This window comes from Neolamprologus brichardi, chromosome 6 (genome assembly GCF_056152115.1).
Source record: "Neolamprologus brichardi isolate AB-2024 chromosome 6, ASM5615211v1, whole genome shotgun sequence".
In the NCBI taxonomy this organism is placed as follows: domain Eukaryota; kingdom Metazoa; phylum Chordata; class Actinopteri; order Cichliformes; family Cichlidae; genus Neolamprologus; species Neolamprologus brichardi.
In genome coordinates, this window is record NC_142109.1 from 36,158,683 (window position 1) to 36,175,109 (window position 16,427).

A 16,427-nucleotide genomic window follows, 5' to 3' on the forward strand; every position below is an offset into this window, starting at 1 on the left:
GTTGGACACGGTGCTCAGAAATGACTCGGTGTGCACTGCAGGGAGTGCCAAAGAGCGAACAAGCTGTTAGGAAAGCAGTTAGTGTGCATGACAAGTGCACGCACAGCAGCTCGCGTACGCGCCTCAAACAGGAGCTCTGGATCCATGTTTGTGTACACGTTGGTATGTGAGGCTCCACGAGGCGTCATGTGATAGCAATCAGCTGTGCAGCGGAGCGCCCGGGGACGCGAGGAACTGAACAACTGTGAGGAAATACACACTGGCTGAGTAAACGACACACACGTGCAAACACGCAGGCGGCTCTGACGCCACCATATGTTAACGCTTTCTTCTCAGCGCCATTATGCAAATGAGAGCTCCAGGAAATTGTTGCTCTGATCGCCGAGACGACGACAAGCAGCAGCCTCGCGGTGAAATGTGCGGGTTTGGCGTGCACCGTTTACCCACCTGATGTACCACCAGCCCTCCAGGTTCTTTTGGATGACCTCCACGGTGACCCCCTTCTCAAAGCTCACCTCGTCTTTTCCTTGACTGGTGTACGGCTGGATCGTCACATATTTCTCCTCTGCGGGGGAAAGGAGAGAGGAAACAAGATCATTGAAAAGTCTCACACTGCTGTAGATTACACCATCGCAGAGGGAGAAAACGGTCAGTGTGACCCACTTTAACCCTTTAAGACCTACCATAGAACCAAGTCCGCCAGAGCTTATATTATATGTTTACATGCTGTGGAGCCATTTTTGGGAGCATTTCAAGTTGCTATACATCAATACAACCATTACAGCCCAGATTTTAATAATATGTCTGCATTAAGTGCATAGTAATTACATAAATTGCAAAAAAGTGCAATAAACTACAAAAACATTGAAAATTGTTTTTGTTTTTTTAACATATATTTCTAGTTAGAGAAATTTAAGAGGCTTATCCCTCAAAACTGTAAATACAAAAAAGTTGCACAAAATAGTTTCCCACCACAGGAAATTTATTTTGAGTGTCTTCATAGTTTTATTTTTGAAATACACCAATTTTTATACACTGCAGGAAAAACGAAAATAAATATTATAGTGCAAATTTGCAAAAAAGCAGCATATGCATCAAAATAAACTATTTCCAGCAGTGCAATATGAGTCCTAAGCATCCCAGAAACGACACAGAAAGTCATAAAGTCAAACATAACTTTTAAAAACACCAGTATAGGCTCATGAGGCCCTGATGGTAAAAAAAACTACATTTCCGCAAAAATGATGTCACTTCCGTTTTCGGGCAGGTCATGGCGGACATGCGATAGTTCGTGCTGATGGACGTAGGAAGTGTTACGAACAGCTGATCGGATCGGCAAAGCGTGTTTCTGGAATATTATGTTTTTGTTGCTGCAAGTGCTTTTTATGCAGTTTTTGCAAAGCTATATGTGGAAGGAAACTGTGACCGAGGACAAGCTGATGGCATAAGATGGAAGTACAACTCCTCCGGTTTCATATGCAAAAAAAATTATTGCGCTAGCTTACGTGGTTGCAGAGCTACAAGGATTTAAAAATAGTTACGCAAAACAGAGCGTGCTGCTCTGACCAGCTTTAAAGGGTTAAACACCATCTCCACACCAACAGAAACACGAACCTCTCGTCTTTGACCTGCACATAAATAGCAAACGGCGCCCTCTACAGGCTAAACTTTTAGGCCTCGCTCAGGCGACATGAACCCAGATTCAGAATCATTACTAAGCAGCTCTCAAAGAGAGAAGATCCAGAAGCAGCAGCTGGTGCTGCTGCACGTCTGATGCATGAATACAAATGGCAGCTGTTGTAACGTAGATCACGGTTTCCTAATAATTACAGAATTACAGCATTTTACTACAATTAAAACCCTGTTAGGATAACTAAACCTAAGTAAACCTATGTCACAGCCTTTCCTGTTTCACCCAGCACGCTCCCTTTAAAGCTCAAGTCTTTGGTCCACTAATGTGGAGCAGAGTGGAATTACTGACCCTTAACCTGCACTCAAAAACACACTGGGTGTGGAGGTGAGTACTTGCAGATGGACAGAGAATAACAAAGTCAGATCTGGAGCATCTGATAAATGTTGTTATGGTCGTCTCGAGCCGAGTGTGTGCATCAGTTTGTCGTCTCTAATTCTTTCATCTGGAAGAAAAGATGAAAGATTCAAGTAATCTCATCTGCACAGAGCTGCGAGCCGAGTGGGCGGGACTATAAATCAGTGGAAGGAGCTGCTGCAAACAACAGCGCGGTGATAAACCCCAGGGACACCCCACCCCCCGGCCCTGCCGTCAGCAGCTGATCCACCGCCGCCGAGAGGTCGAGACACCCTGACCTGGCTTTGTGTCAGGATGAATCAACGTGAGGAGATGTGCTGTAATTGAATTTGAGTCAAGGTCTCCAGTGAAGCTGTGTCAGCAGGGTGTGAGCGCGACTGCTCTTCCATTAGCAAATTGCATCCTGAGAGAACATAAATCTCCTGTGATCAGTCTTTGTTTTTGTCCTTTACTAAATCAAACGAAATCTGAAGCGTCTGCACGGAGCTGCGAAGCCTCATTCGCCCGAATCTCGTCTCTAGCTCAGGAACGCATTAGCAGCCGGGGACGGGTGGGTGGGGGCTCCATTTCTCTGCTTCGCTCAGCTTTCTGCAGCTCCTGGTAGCAGACCCAAACCATCTGGTTGCCAGGCAGCATAAAGCGACCGGGACGTTGGGCCGCAGTCGAGAGCTGAAGTCTGACATGACTACAGTGAGCGTTGCTCCAGCTTTAATGGTGAGACTGTTTCTGATGGTGGAAAAAAGGCGACCGGTCCAAGAGTCTTCAGCCCGTTTGCAGCCAGGAGCGCTCGCTGCCATGAAACTCGTCTGTCCCCGGCTTCTCTCGAGTCCTCTGTGACCTCACGTCATCGGGACTTTTCCAGCCGGTAAACCTCAGCAGGCTCGTTCTCTGCCTCCGTTACTAAACATGTTACAAGGACAGATCAAAAACATTTTTGTAGCGGATCGATGTCGATTCAATTCTCATGTTTTTGGGCCGTATGCTGGGAACAGATCGTGTGCCTCTCATATAAAACCTGCTGTTCCCATCGCTCTGATGTTTTTGTGGTTACTCCGGTTCATATAGGGTGACAGACGGGGTTTACGGGGTCAACCGTGTTGACCACAGGTCGCTGCGTCATGTCAAATTAGCAATGCTAATGCCCTGTAAACACCTGAAAGGTCGGGACACACAAAAGCTGCTTCCATCAGGGTCCTTGATTAACTACGTCCACACTAATGCGCCTGATGGTGGTTGGGAAAGCCCACCACTGAAGAGTCTGCTCTTAAAGGTAAATGCAGCGTTTCACAGCTGTCCTCCACAGTTCAAGCAACAACTTTCTAACCAGCGTCGCACCAACAGCCTCACTGTGTGTCTGGGACTTTCACATTTTACTTTCACCACCCAGAAACATTTTAACAGAGGCACGTTGTGTACCAACATCACAAAATTGGAACAACACCACCGAGCAATAAAAGCTAAAAAGCTAAGGTGTCTTAAACAGCAGCTCGGTTCTCTGGTGGCGACAGCTAGTCGAGTGACTCATCCACGCTGCAGAGGTCTGTGATTAAAAGCAGTCTGCAGATTGGGCCGCTGCCCCACTTTCACACTTTCCATTGGATCGTTGGGTCGCTCTGGGAGACGCAGCTGTAGTCAGGCGACGTTCCCGCGGACATGGCCGACCGAACGAAGTGGTAATCCTTTAATATTTCTACATTAGCCACTACGGCTGGTGACAAAGAGGTCCCCACTCTGAATTCATAACCAGCTGAGTGGGAGATGTGAATGAGTAATGCCCCACTGCTTCTCAACCACATTTCAGATAAGATAAGATAAAACTTTATTAATCCCTCGGGTGGGTTCCTCTGTTTTCAATAGCACAGAAGCTACACGTGAGCAGAATATTATACATATACACATATATATAAATACAGAGACATGTGTAAATAAAATATACGAAAGGGATAAATAGAATAAATGGGAATAAGAATACAAGGGAAGTGCACGTTTCAAGTATTGAAGTCTATTGCACCGTTGACTATTAACCCTTTAAGACCTACCATAGAACCAAGTCCGCCAGAGCTTATATTATATGTTTACCTGCTGTGGAGCCATTTTTGGGAGCATTTCAAGTTGCTATACATCAATACAACCATTACAGCCCAAATTTTAATAATATGTCTGCATTAAGTGCATAGTAATTACATACATTGCAAAAAAGTGCAATAAACTACAAAAAAATTTAAAATTGTTTTTGTTTTTTTAACATATATTTCTAGTTAGAGAAATTTAAGAGGGGGCAGCACGGTGGCACGGTGGTTAGCACTGTTGCCGCACAGCAAGAAGGTCCTGAGTTCAATTCCAACATCAGGCTGGGGTCTTTCTGTGTGGAGTTTGCATGTTCTCCCCGTGTTTGCGTGGGTTCTCTCCGGGTACTCCGGCTTCCTCCCACCGTCCAAAGACATGCAGCTTGTGGGGATAGGTTAATTGGATAATCCAAATTGTCACTAGGTGTGAATGTGCGAATGAATGTGAGTGTGAATGGTTGTCTGTAACTGTGTGTTGGCCCTGCGACAGACTGGCGACCTGTCCAGGGTGTACCCCGCCTCTCGCCCTATGACAGCTGGGATAGGCTCCAGCGCCCCCCGCGACCCTGAAAAGGATAAGCGGAAGCGAATGGATGGATGGATGGAAATTTAAGAGGTTTATCCCTCAAAACTGTAAATACAAAAAAGTTGCACAAAATAGTTTCCCACCACAGGAACTTTATTTTGAGTGTCTTCATAGTTTTATTTTTGAAATACACCAATTTTTATACACTGCAGGAAAAACGAAAATAAATATTATAATGCAAATTTTCAAAAAAGCAGCATATGCATCAAAATAAACTATTTCCAGCAGTGCAATATGAGTCCTAAGCATCCCAGAAACCACACAGAAAGTCATAAAGTCAAACATAACTTTTAAAAACACCAGTATAGGCTCATGAGGCCCTGATGGTAAAAAACTACATTTCCGCAAAATGACGTCACCTCCGGTTTCGGGCAGGTCATGGCGGACATGCGATAGTTCACGCTGATGGACGTAGGAAGTGTTACAAACAGCTGATCGGATCGGCAAAGCGTGTTTCTGGAATATTATGTTTTTGTTGCTGCAAGTGCTTTTTATGCAGTTTTTGCAAAGCTATATGTGGAAGGAAACTGTGACCGAGGACAAGCTGATGGCATAAGATGTAAGTACAACTCCTCCGGTTTCATATGCAAAAAAAAATATTGCGCTAGCTCACGTGGTTGCAGAGCTACCGGGATTTAAAAGTAGTTACGCAAAACGGAGCGTGCTGCTCTGACCGGTTTTAAAGGGTTAACAAAAAGTATTGCACAGTGAAGTGAAGAAGCACTACAGCTTAGTTGTCCCCCCTCCACCTCCCATAGGGAGAGGGAGGGGGGACATAGGGGGTCATATGATTGTTGGGCTTTTCTCTGTATCTATGAAGCGCCTTGAGGCGACATTTGTTGTGATTTGGCGCTATATAAATAAAATTGAATTGAATTGAATTGAATCCCCTCCAGAGAGGAGTTATGGCCGTGTGCAGAGGAAGCCCAGCATTGTCCATAATGTCCAGCAATGCCACTGTCACCACAGTGTCCAGCTTCATGCCGACCACAGAGCCAGCCTTCCTGATCAGTTTCTCCAGCCTGGATGAGACCTTCTTTGCTGTGCTGCTCCCCCAGCACACCACAGCACAGAAAAGTACTCCAGCAACCACCGACCGGGAAAACATCCTCAGGAGCTTCCTGCAGATGTTAAGAGACCTCAGCCTCCTGAGGAAGTACAGTCGGCTTTGGCCTTTTTAATACAGGTGCTCTTGTACTTGTTGACCGCCTCCACCTTTCTCTGACGTGGCCGTGACGTACGACTCCATCTCCATCATACTGCTCTCACTTACAGCCCGCTTTAGGTCAACTTCAACACTTCCATCAGGAGCCCACTCTGTAAATCAGCCGGGTCGGATTAATCATTAATCAGTGGTCTGCTGCCTGCTGGTCCAGGACTGAGTGGGCGCAGAGCTTCAGTCGGGGAATGTAAAGTTAAAGAGAAACAAAGATGGTTCTCAGAGGTTTTCCCTTGTTTTCTCGGCTCGGGACGAGCAGACAAACCGACAGTCTGGATTAGAAAGCGCCGGCTCGCTCCTCAGCAAAGAGACGCTTGTTTGTTTCTCTCACGTTTCAGCATTTACGCAAAAATGACTCGACGAAACCACAAGTATCCAAAAATTAAAATGTTAAAGTCATAAACAGCCTTTCAAAGCCTAATGAAGCAACAACACTGTTACGCAACCGTTTACATGACGGGGCTCGGCGGCCGTCGAGGTCGTGGCGTTCGTGCTGCGGGTGCCAAACGCTTTATTATCTAAATCTGTTTAATGCAGTCCAATTATTTTGCTTCTCAGCGAGAGCCGGGAGCGTTCCACATCTGAGGGAGCAAGATTTGAGATTTTACTGTCAGAGCTGACTCATGGCCACCCAATATGCTGCTGCTGGCAGATACTGGGCCACTTGTTGTTTTTGTGTTAGTGTAGTTGTTCACCACACACACTACGTGAAAGGAGAGCCGCAGCTACAGCTGTGTGATTAAAAACACTGTATTAGTGTATCGAGCAGCAGACCTGAGCTTCTAACTCACAGGGATTACAAACACTGAGCCCTATTTGATTTAACCGTTCACTTTGGCCACGTTTAACACAAACATCCACATCCAGGAAATAAAGAAGAACACAACAGGTCCCACTTAATGCTGCTGAGACAGGACCACACATCACAGAGTCATTTTATCTTAAAGAGTCTCCACATTAACCTCTAACATCATTTACCCTGAACTGTTGCACAGATCTTTGTGGACAGGGACACACAGGGACACACGGGGACACACAGGGTCACACAGAGACACACGGGGACACGCGGGGACACGCGGGGACACGCGGGGTCACGCAGGGACACACGGGGACACACAGGGTCACACAGGGACACACGGGGACACGCGGGGTCACGCAGGGTCACACGGGGACACACAGGGTCACACGGGGACACACAGGGTCACACGGGGTCACACAGGGACACACAGGGACACACAGGGTCACACGGGGACACACAGGGTCACACAGGGTCACGCAGGGACACACGGGGACACACAGGGACACACAGGGACACACGGGGACACACAGGGTCACACAGGGTCACACAGGGACACACGGGGACACGCGGGGTCACGCAGGGTCACACGGGGTCACACGGGGACACACAGGGTCACACGGGGACACACGGGGACACACGGGGACACACAGGGACACACAGGGTCACACAGGGTCACACGGGGACACACAGGGTCACACAGGGTCACACAGGGACACACAGGGACACACAGGGACACACGGGGACACACAGGGTCACACAGGGTCACACAGGGTCACACAGGGACACACGGGGTCACACAGGGACACACGGGGTCACACAGGGACACACAGGGTCACACATGGACACACGGGGACACACGGGGTCACACGGGGTCAGACGGGGTCACCAGAGAAACATGCATCTGATGACAAAAACTGCAAAATGGAGCTGAAAATGTAAAAGTCCTGTGTGTGTCTCTGTGTGTGTGTCTGTCTGTGTGTGTCTGTCTGTGTGTGTCTGTCTGTGTGTGTCTCTGTGTGTGTCTCTGTGTGTGTCTCTGTGTGTGCGCTCATTTGTTACTCGACGTGGAGAAAATGACTCAGCGTGTGATTCCTTGTGCGTTCGTGTGTGTGTTTGTGTGTTTTCATGTTCACCTCTGCTCTGCTGGCGGTTAACTATACCGCCGAGGGTCCAGCGGCGGTCCAGCCTCTTCAGGTGGGCTTTGCGTCTCTTAGTAACTGATGGGGGGAGGGGGGGGGGAGGAGCAGCAACCAAAAGACAAAACAGACGAGTTAGTGTAAGAAGCACGTTTTAGCAAAATGAGCTGTTAGTCGTCATAAACACGTTCAAACTGCTTCTCTTACAGGAAGTGTGTCTGTGAGTTTAAAAGACTGGGTGAGAAACGAAGCGGGACGAGTCATTTCAGCCATCAAATCCTCAGGAGTACCACGGAAACGAAATGAGGGGAGCATGTGGGCATGTGGTGCAAACTGACTGTGGCTGGAACAGCAGAACATGGCTGGAGGAACCAGCGTGTAAGCCGAGCCTACAAACCCCACCACACTGATTATCAGCGATCAGTGTGACCAGCACGCTGTTTGTTAGCACCAGCTGATAATCTAGCACTCTTCCAAACGTGGACACGTCCGCCTTAACAAATCACCAAAGCCGGGAACACAGCGGTGTCGCGTTCAGGCTCCGATGTCATCGTCAGAGCTAATAAGATCACGCTTGCTGTTCCAACAAACACAATGCAGCTTATTTCAGGAGCCTCCCAGAAGCTCTGCTCCACATTGCTTAAAATAGCACCGGCTCGATTTCTTGCAGGATCCATACGAAGCTGCACTGACGCTATCAGAGGAGGGTCCAGTCTGAAGTTCACTGATGTGCTTCTGACGTCCAGTGTGACCTGCGGCGGTGCAGATGCACGCCACGTTTAATCCTGCTAACACTGACGCGTCAAAAGCCAATAAGGACGTCACCGTGGTTACGTTCATGGTTATTATGCCGTCTGCGGTTATCGCACACACGAGAACACCAATTACAGACAGAGCTCCAGGACCTCTGAGGCCTCGACACATTATGCGGCTCTTAACCTCGAAGCTTGTACGACGGAGCGGCGATCAAACATCGTGAGCCAGTTTCAGTTCTGCTGCCTCCTGAGGGAAAATATTAACGACGGGAAGTATGGAGGGAAACAGCAGTTGTCCTCCGTCTTTCTTTGCCTGCAGTAATTTCATTTCTTCTCCGTCTCCTGTCCTCGCTCATCTCTCCATCGCTCCTCCGACTCTGCTCCTTGTCACTCGCTGTCCCTTTTGATTCCTCTCCGGCGCTCCTTCCATCCCACCGAGCGCCATCCTACTCCCGTTGACCTCTTAATTGATATATTGGCTTAAAGGAAGGGACACAGGGAAATGTTATTTGGAGGTAATTTCAGCAGGGCTGGGCGCGCCTGTCGGTTCCTCCCTGGCGAGCTGAGCTGTCAGTGGAATTAGGTTACGGACCACACGGAGATAATGAGACGTAAGACACGATGGGAAGCAGGAAGGGAGAGATCGGGAATGAGAAGTGACAGTGTGTGCAAACACAAAGACACCAGGCCTAATGGGGAAATGGGACTGACGGAGGATGAGGGGGAAGAGAGTGCATGTGTAGCTGTGAGCTGCCAGCTGGGCTTTAAGAGTAACTCTATTCTCACGCAACGTTGTTCCTGTAATCCGGTTCCTCTACCTGGTGTTCAGTCACTTACTCTGGAACCACAAAAGGCTTTAAACAACTTTCTACTGCCTGAGATACGTGGCTGTATTGATAGATCTGCTCTGACTGGCATCATATTGAGGCACAAGTAAAGGAAAGAACTGCAGCCTGAAGCTTTGGGCTCACAGTGTTGCACCTCTAAAATAATCCAATGAGATTAAAAGACAGAAAAGAAATAAAATGAGAAATAAAATTAGTCTGAACTGATTCTGGTTTAAAATAGAATAAAATTGGGTTTTCAAATGTCTAATGTTGTGGAGGGGAAGTTCCCGGTTTAGGAGCAGTCACAGCAAAAGACCTCGGGACAGCTCGGAGCGTTCGGTCTGCAGACCTCAGTGACCTCGAAGGAGTGTATCGATTCAAAAGATCAGAAAGGTGCGAGGCTGCGAACTCGTGCAATGCCGGAAAAAAGTCAATTCAAAAAGTGACAGTAACGATGCTAGTGTGGCAAATATGTGGCCTCGCTTTTGAGTGCTGGTTAGTAACAGTGCTGCAGTCGGCTCACTGATGACAGACTGTGTGGAATTAAAGAAATTATTTTATGGCTACAATATATCCTGCATCATTAATAATATAATCTACAGTATTGATACTGCATTAAGATGTTTATTACATTACATTAACCTTTTTATTACAGGTGGAGCCGTAATAATTGTATACACACGTTGCAGTTTGTGCTTATTAAAGAGTTAAAGCTCAGTCAATTAACCCTTTAAGACCTACCTTAGAACCAAGTCCGCCAGAGCTTATATTATATGTTTACATGCTGTGGAGCCATTTTTGGGAGCATTTCAAGTTGCTATACATCAATACAACCATTACAGCCTAAATTTTAATAATATGTCTCCATTAAGTGCATAGTAATTACATAAATTGCAAAAAAGTGCAATAAACTACAAACAAATTGAAAATCGTTTTTGTTTTTTTAACATATATTTCTAGTTAGAGAAATTTAAGAGGCTTATCCCTCAAAACTGTAAATACAGAAAAGTTGCACAAAATAGTTTCCCACCACAGGAAATTTATTTTGAGTGCCTTCATAGTTTTATTTTTGAAATACACCAATTTTTATACACTGCAGGAAAAACGAAAATAAATATTATAATGCAAATTTGCAAAAAAGCAGCATATGTATCAAAATAAACTATTTCCAGCAGTGCAATATGAGTCCTGAGCATCCCAGAAACCACACAGAAAGTCATAAAGTCAAAGATAACTTTTAAAAACACCAGTATAGGCTCATTGAGGCCCGGGCCGTAAAAAACTACATTTCCGCGAAAATGACGTCACTTCCGGTTTCGGGCAGGTCATAGTTCGCGCTGCCGTCTAATCCAATGTAAGAAGTGTTACAAACAGCTGATCGGATCGGCAAAGTGTGTTTCTGGAATATTATGTTTTTGTTGCTGCAAGTGCTTTTTATGCAGTTTTTGCAAAGTTATATGTGGAAGGAAACTGTGACCGAGGACAAGCTGATGGCATAAGATGTAAGTACAACTCCTCCGGTTTCATATGCAAAAAAAAATATTGCGCTAGCTCACGTGGTTGCAGAGCTACCAGGATTTAAAAATAGTTACACAAAACAGAGCGTGCCCGCTCCGACCGGCTTTAAAGGGTTAAGGAAAGGTCATAAGCCTCGTTCGGGATCTAGTGTGTAGGTGACTTGGAGCATGAAGGTTCAAACTGCAAACACGCTTACAAAACACATATAATCCATACAATCTAGAAACAGGCTTGAGTGAAGGCCTGAATGCATTCAGCTTCTTGTTGCAACCTGTTGCATTTGAGTTTGCTTAGTAACAGGTGACAGAAGATGGGCCAAAAGGAGGACAAGTCCACGGGGACCTCCAGGGCCTGAAATCATCGCCATACTTGGAAAAAGACGTTAGAAAAAGGAACTTCTGTGTCTGACTGTAGCTCTAAGAATTTCTCATCGTCTGTACAAGATGCAAATGATGTTCTTAGAAGGCAAGAAGGGGCGTCAAACCCTGACGTTATAGAAACAACTCTGCAGATGTGATGCTGTGTGCTTCTTCCCACGCATGTGTTCTTAATAAAATCTTCATCCATTGGTTTGTTTTTGTGCCACATTGTTGAATTCGGGACAACTGACACCAGAGTAAAGATGAAACGAAGCTCTCTCAAGGAACAACTTCACTGTTGTGAGCAGCTGGAAATGAAAGAAACGAGCTGTGATGACATCATTGATCTGTTTGTCAAAGTACGCTGAATATGACAGAAAATGTAACAAACACACACAGGCCTCCTCTAAGGGCTTTCAGAGGCTTTACCAACCAACACCTGCTGCTGTCTGACATAAACCAAGGAAGCCAATCGAGGTGCTTCAGAGGTCACATTAAAACCAAAAGAAATAAAAATGACCAACGATAAAAACAATAATAATAATGATGATGGTCGAGCTACCAGTGAATGTGGGCGGAGCTGTTTCTAGCTGAGGTTAAACAGGTGACCAGATCAGAAACATATTTATGGCTCAAACCGTTTCCTCATTTATAAACAATCAGACTTTAAACTCAGCTCTGTATATTACTAGAAACCATCAGAGCGAGCTGAGGTCTGCAGCGATGCCCTCTCTTCCTGTTTTTGTTCAAATTCGAGCTCCAGTTTTCTCAACTGAAAGTGTCCAGTAGTAAATTTAGTGAGGCCAATGAAAACCTGCACAAAGTCAGAGCACGAGTCTCGTGCGTGCCGTTTCATTCAGTGATGCAACATCTATTCAGTTCAGCTGAATCAATCAGAGACGTCTGAATCACCGGGCAAAGCTACAAAGATATAACAAGCCTAAAGTATTCCCGAGAGCTGGGTGTTGGTGTTCGGGAATCTGCAGCAGATGTCAAACAAGTTCTGAGCACATCTCAAAAACAAACAGAAACACCATTAACAACACATGCATCCAATCAACAGGCAGCAAACACTCCAGCTCGTCACAATGTAACAAAATAACAGTAAATCTGCCAACTCCTCCAAAAGAGCAGCGAGTAACAGCAACTGAGCTGTTTGTGTTTGTTTGCCCACTGAAGCATGGAGCCCAGCATGTGTCGCAACACAGACGGAAAAGTGTTTGCAGGAGGATCCAGCGGGATTCTACATCCCATAAACTGCTACATGCATCTGCAAATAAACTGCACGCATGCGTCTGTGCGTTTGCACGCTCCAGATCTCAGAGAGGGGGGGGATGACACAGTGAGGAAATGCTCCGTCCCAGCAGGCAGACTAAACATTCAGGAGGAGAGGGTCGCAACAAAACGAGAGCCGTGGCGTCCCGGGGGAGCTGGAAGGAATTTTCTGTGGTGCCAAAATATTGCAACCCCGTTGGCTACAGTCTGGTACCATTTCACCGTGCTGCTGCCGCCACTGCGGTCTCCAAGGTTCCCAATGTGTGACTGGAAATGCGTTTGTGTGTTCAGCACTAACTTGTGGATGATGTGATGAGAATTTTATGACTGTAATAACGCCGTGTTTGTGTCAGCACTAACCTTCCACGGTCCTGGATGTTCCCAGATCCAAATCGTCTCTGGTTCCATTTTGCGAGTCGAGGTATGTGGCCGGGACCCAGCCCTGCTCCTCCGCTGTGCTGACGAACCACCAACCTGAGGAGAACACATTAGTGCTGTCAGTAAAGCCTGACGGATGTCGGTGAGCACACCAGCTCGGGGACAATTTGCACCAAAAGGAGACGTTACTGGATACAGCCCACGTCGAAGTGGGAGAACAGCTCGTCTAATAGGCTGCTCCTGTCTGTGTGAGTGTCAAAGGGACATCTAAAGGGAGCTCAGAGTTTCACCTTCCTGGAAAGTGGTGTTCATTACTAAACCAGACACTGAAAGACACAGAAGTGCTGGGAGTGCTGGGGCTAGGAGGAACTCATCACCGGTGGTTTAAAACAGCACTCGGTGACACTGCTGAAGATCAACCTGCCAGGACGTGTTGGGCTTTTAAAGACACTGCTACCCTTCACTGTGAATCACAGTGAAACACGCTGTGCTGCCTGTAGTCCATGCATGGTCCATGCATGGTCCCTCCAACTGATGATTCACCCACATAAACAACGTACACCTCCCGAGTTCCCCTTTGTTCCTGCAGCTGCTGTTTAGCTTCTCTTTCACCTCCAGGTTTGGTTTGAAAAGCACGATTTCCAACAGTAAGCAGGAGTTTGAACCCTGTGACGACCCCCCAGAGGAGGCTTTAACCCTGTGAGGTAAACTTGGATCACAGGTTCACTGTGTGATAGGAAAGTCAAGCTTCGTATGAGATGAACTGTTACTTTCGTGTTGAGCAGCGGTGCCAGAGGAACTTTCTTCATGGCTTGTTAGCGTCTACGATGCCGCTCAAGCTGACTGCCACGAGCTAGCTTGTAGCCTTCGCTCCGTTTTGGTGTTTACAAACAAAACGCTGGACAGGATTTCACTGGGAAAGTTTTTGGGGTTTTCCAATTTATATTTGGAAGACTTTGTGAAATATTTCAGGTGAAACAAAAAGCTGCTTTTGGTCCTGGTAAATCAGGAGTAACTGGATTCAGCGTTTGTGAACTGGGAACATTGGTGCCAAATTTTGTGCCAATCAGGCCTTTGTGGGCGTGCACATATGTGTAATAAACAAAAGCCAACACAATTCATCCTTCATTGACCCAACTTAACTTGAAGCCACAGCAGAAACGTCACAAACTTACAGACCCTGGTTGGTCCATCTGCACAGGAGGACAGCCTCCAAGAACGAGGTCAGAAACTTGATTATCTACGTTTAACTCTCTTTCCTTCTGAGGCTTGAAAGCCTTCCACTCACAAATGGCCTAAATCATGGCGTAACATCACCCCGTGGCGTTCCCGTCTTCACCCACACCCTGTGGCTGCACAGCAGAGATCACGTCTTGATTGCTACTGACGAATGAGAAGTTTGTGGTCACGTCTACGTTACGCTGTTACAGCGCTCGCTGAGCTGAGCTGACACAATTGCAGAAACACATGACACATTGGGCTGCGACCAAAACCAAAAGAACCCAATCCATTTCCATAGATCACAGTCTGACAGCTAGCATGCGTCTGTAAGCAAAGGCTGTCGTCAGATTGTAGTGACGACATCGAACGCACCAAACCCCTGTTAGCCATCTAAAAGCGAGGAGACGTGGCTTCGTTAGTGTGCTGCATGGCTGCAACCCAACGTGCGATACATTCTTCCAGCCTATACAGGCAAGAGTGAGGTCATACGTGACAGCATTTCACTCCTTGCTGTGGAAAGTACAACAATAGTGTGGATGTCCTGGGTCTGTCTGGTCTAATGTGAGCGTGCAGTGGAAGTGATAATGTAAAAGCAGTGGTTAGCAGTGGTTATAAAGGAGCTAATAGCAACAAACTGTTTTTTTCTTTTCACAAACGAGTCCAACAATTAAGTCATCGCTGCTCCGCTGTATTTACAGCCATATGGCTCAGCTCTCTAATGCGGTTGGAGAAGCCTGGGTGAATCAATTCATCACGCCCTTTTTTTATTACCCGGCACGACACCAATCACAATAATATGTGTTATGAATGATGCGGAAAATATGAACGCAACATAGAGCTGTATCATAGGGAAAGTAGCAGTAATGGCAATGAGAGGTAGGTGGTAGAAGTGAAAACGTGTGTTCGCAGCAACAGAGAGTGAGCATTGGTTTCAACTTCACAGCTCTGATAGGAAGTAATAGTCACAGCTAGGATTCAAATCAGTTCAACTATTAAACTGAGCCTAAAGTCACATCATTTGGACTAATGGAAAAACACGTCGCCACTGCCGGGAAAATCCACTCTTAGTTGTAGAGTTATGACAAAAATAATGCATTTTCCTCTACTTCAGGCTGAATGGGATTAAGTCATGATAAAGATTACTGGGTTACCTTATGTCATATTTGAGCAGTAAAATGAATGATTATTAGACCACATTATACTCACAGCTTTTCTTTTATACAGAAAACAGGAAGCACGGTGACAGAATCAATACTCGGTGCAGCACTTTGAATTTAAATGATCGTCTCACGTAACAGAGCAGACATGATGCTGTTTAAGTCAGAACAGCATGAATGGATGGAGGAGCAGCAGAAGCTAATGTGGGTTGCAAAGCGACTTGCAGGAAATGAGTCCAGGTTAAAGGTCAACCTGCTTGATTTTGATAAATATACACCAGCGGTCCCCAACCCCCGGGCCACAGACCGGTACCGGGCCGCGAGAGTTAACTCAGTTTCCCCGGGTCTTTTCCCGTGTTGTAGTCGTGCATCTTATTTTGAAAGAAATGTTTACGCGTTACCATAGCGACCAGAGATCATTAAGGGGCAGAGAGGAGGATGTTACTCTCAGTGTTGTTGGTGCATTTCAGGAAGACGCTGCTAATAAAGTTACACAGTGAATTTGTGTTTATTATTATATTTTGTATATAGTTGTATAATTTTAATTTGTTGTATTTATCTGCCTTAACCCTTTAAGACCTACTATAGAACCAAGTCCGCCAGAGCTTATATTATATTTTTACATGCTGTGGAGCCATTTCTGGGAGCATTTCAAGTTGATATACATCAATACAACCATTACAGCCTAAATTTTAATAATATGTATGCATTAAGTGCATAGTAATTACATAAATTGCAAAAAAGTGCAATAAACTACAAAAAAATTTAAAATCGTTTTTGTTTTTTAACATATATTTCTAGTTAGAGAAATTTAAGAGGCTTATCCCTCAAAACTGTAAATACAAAAAAGTTGCACAAAATAGTTTCCCACCACAGGAAATTTATTTTGAGTGTCTTCATAGTTTTATTTTTGAAATACACCAATTTTTATACACTGCAGGAAAAACGAAAATAAATATTATAATGCAAATTTGCAAAAAAGCAGCATATGCATCAAAATAAACTATTTCCAGCAGTGCAATATGAGTCCTAAGCATCCCAGAAACCACACAGAAAGTCATAAAGTCAAAGATAACTTTTAAAA

At 45.7% G+C, this 16,427-nt stretch overlaps 1 protein-coding gene across 4 annotated transcripts in view; it reads right to left on the reverse strand.

The window, feature by feature from the left end:
• sh3pxd2aa (SH3 and PX domains 2Aa) overlaps positions 1 to 16,427 on the reverse strand; it is a 102,213-nt gene that overhangs the window by 6,647 nt on the left and 79,139 nt on the right. For all 4 annotated transcript variants that reach the window (XM_087842215.1, XM_087842214.1, XM_087842213.1 and 1 more), the window contains 3 exons: positions 12,948 to 13,061; positions 7,851 to 7,934; positions 448 to 565 (listed from right to left, as the gene is read on the reverse strand). In XM_087842215.1, coding sequence (XP_087698341.1) covers positions 448 to 565; positions 7,851 to 7,934; positions 12,948 to 13,061 — 316 coding nt within the window. The remainder of the gene's footprint in view (positions 1 to 447; positions 566 to 7,850; positions 7,935 to 12,947; positions 13,062 to 16,427) is intronic.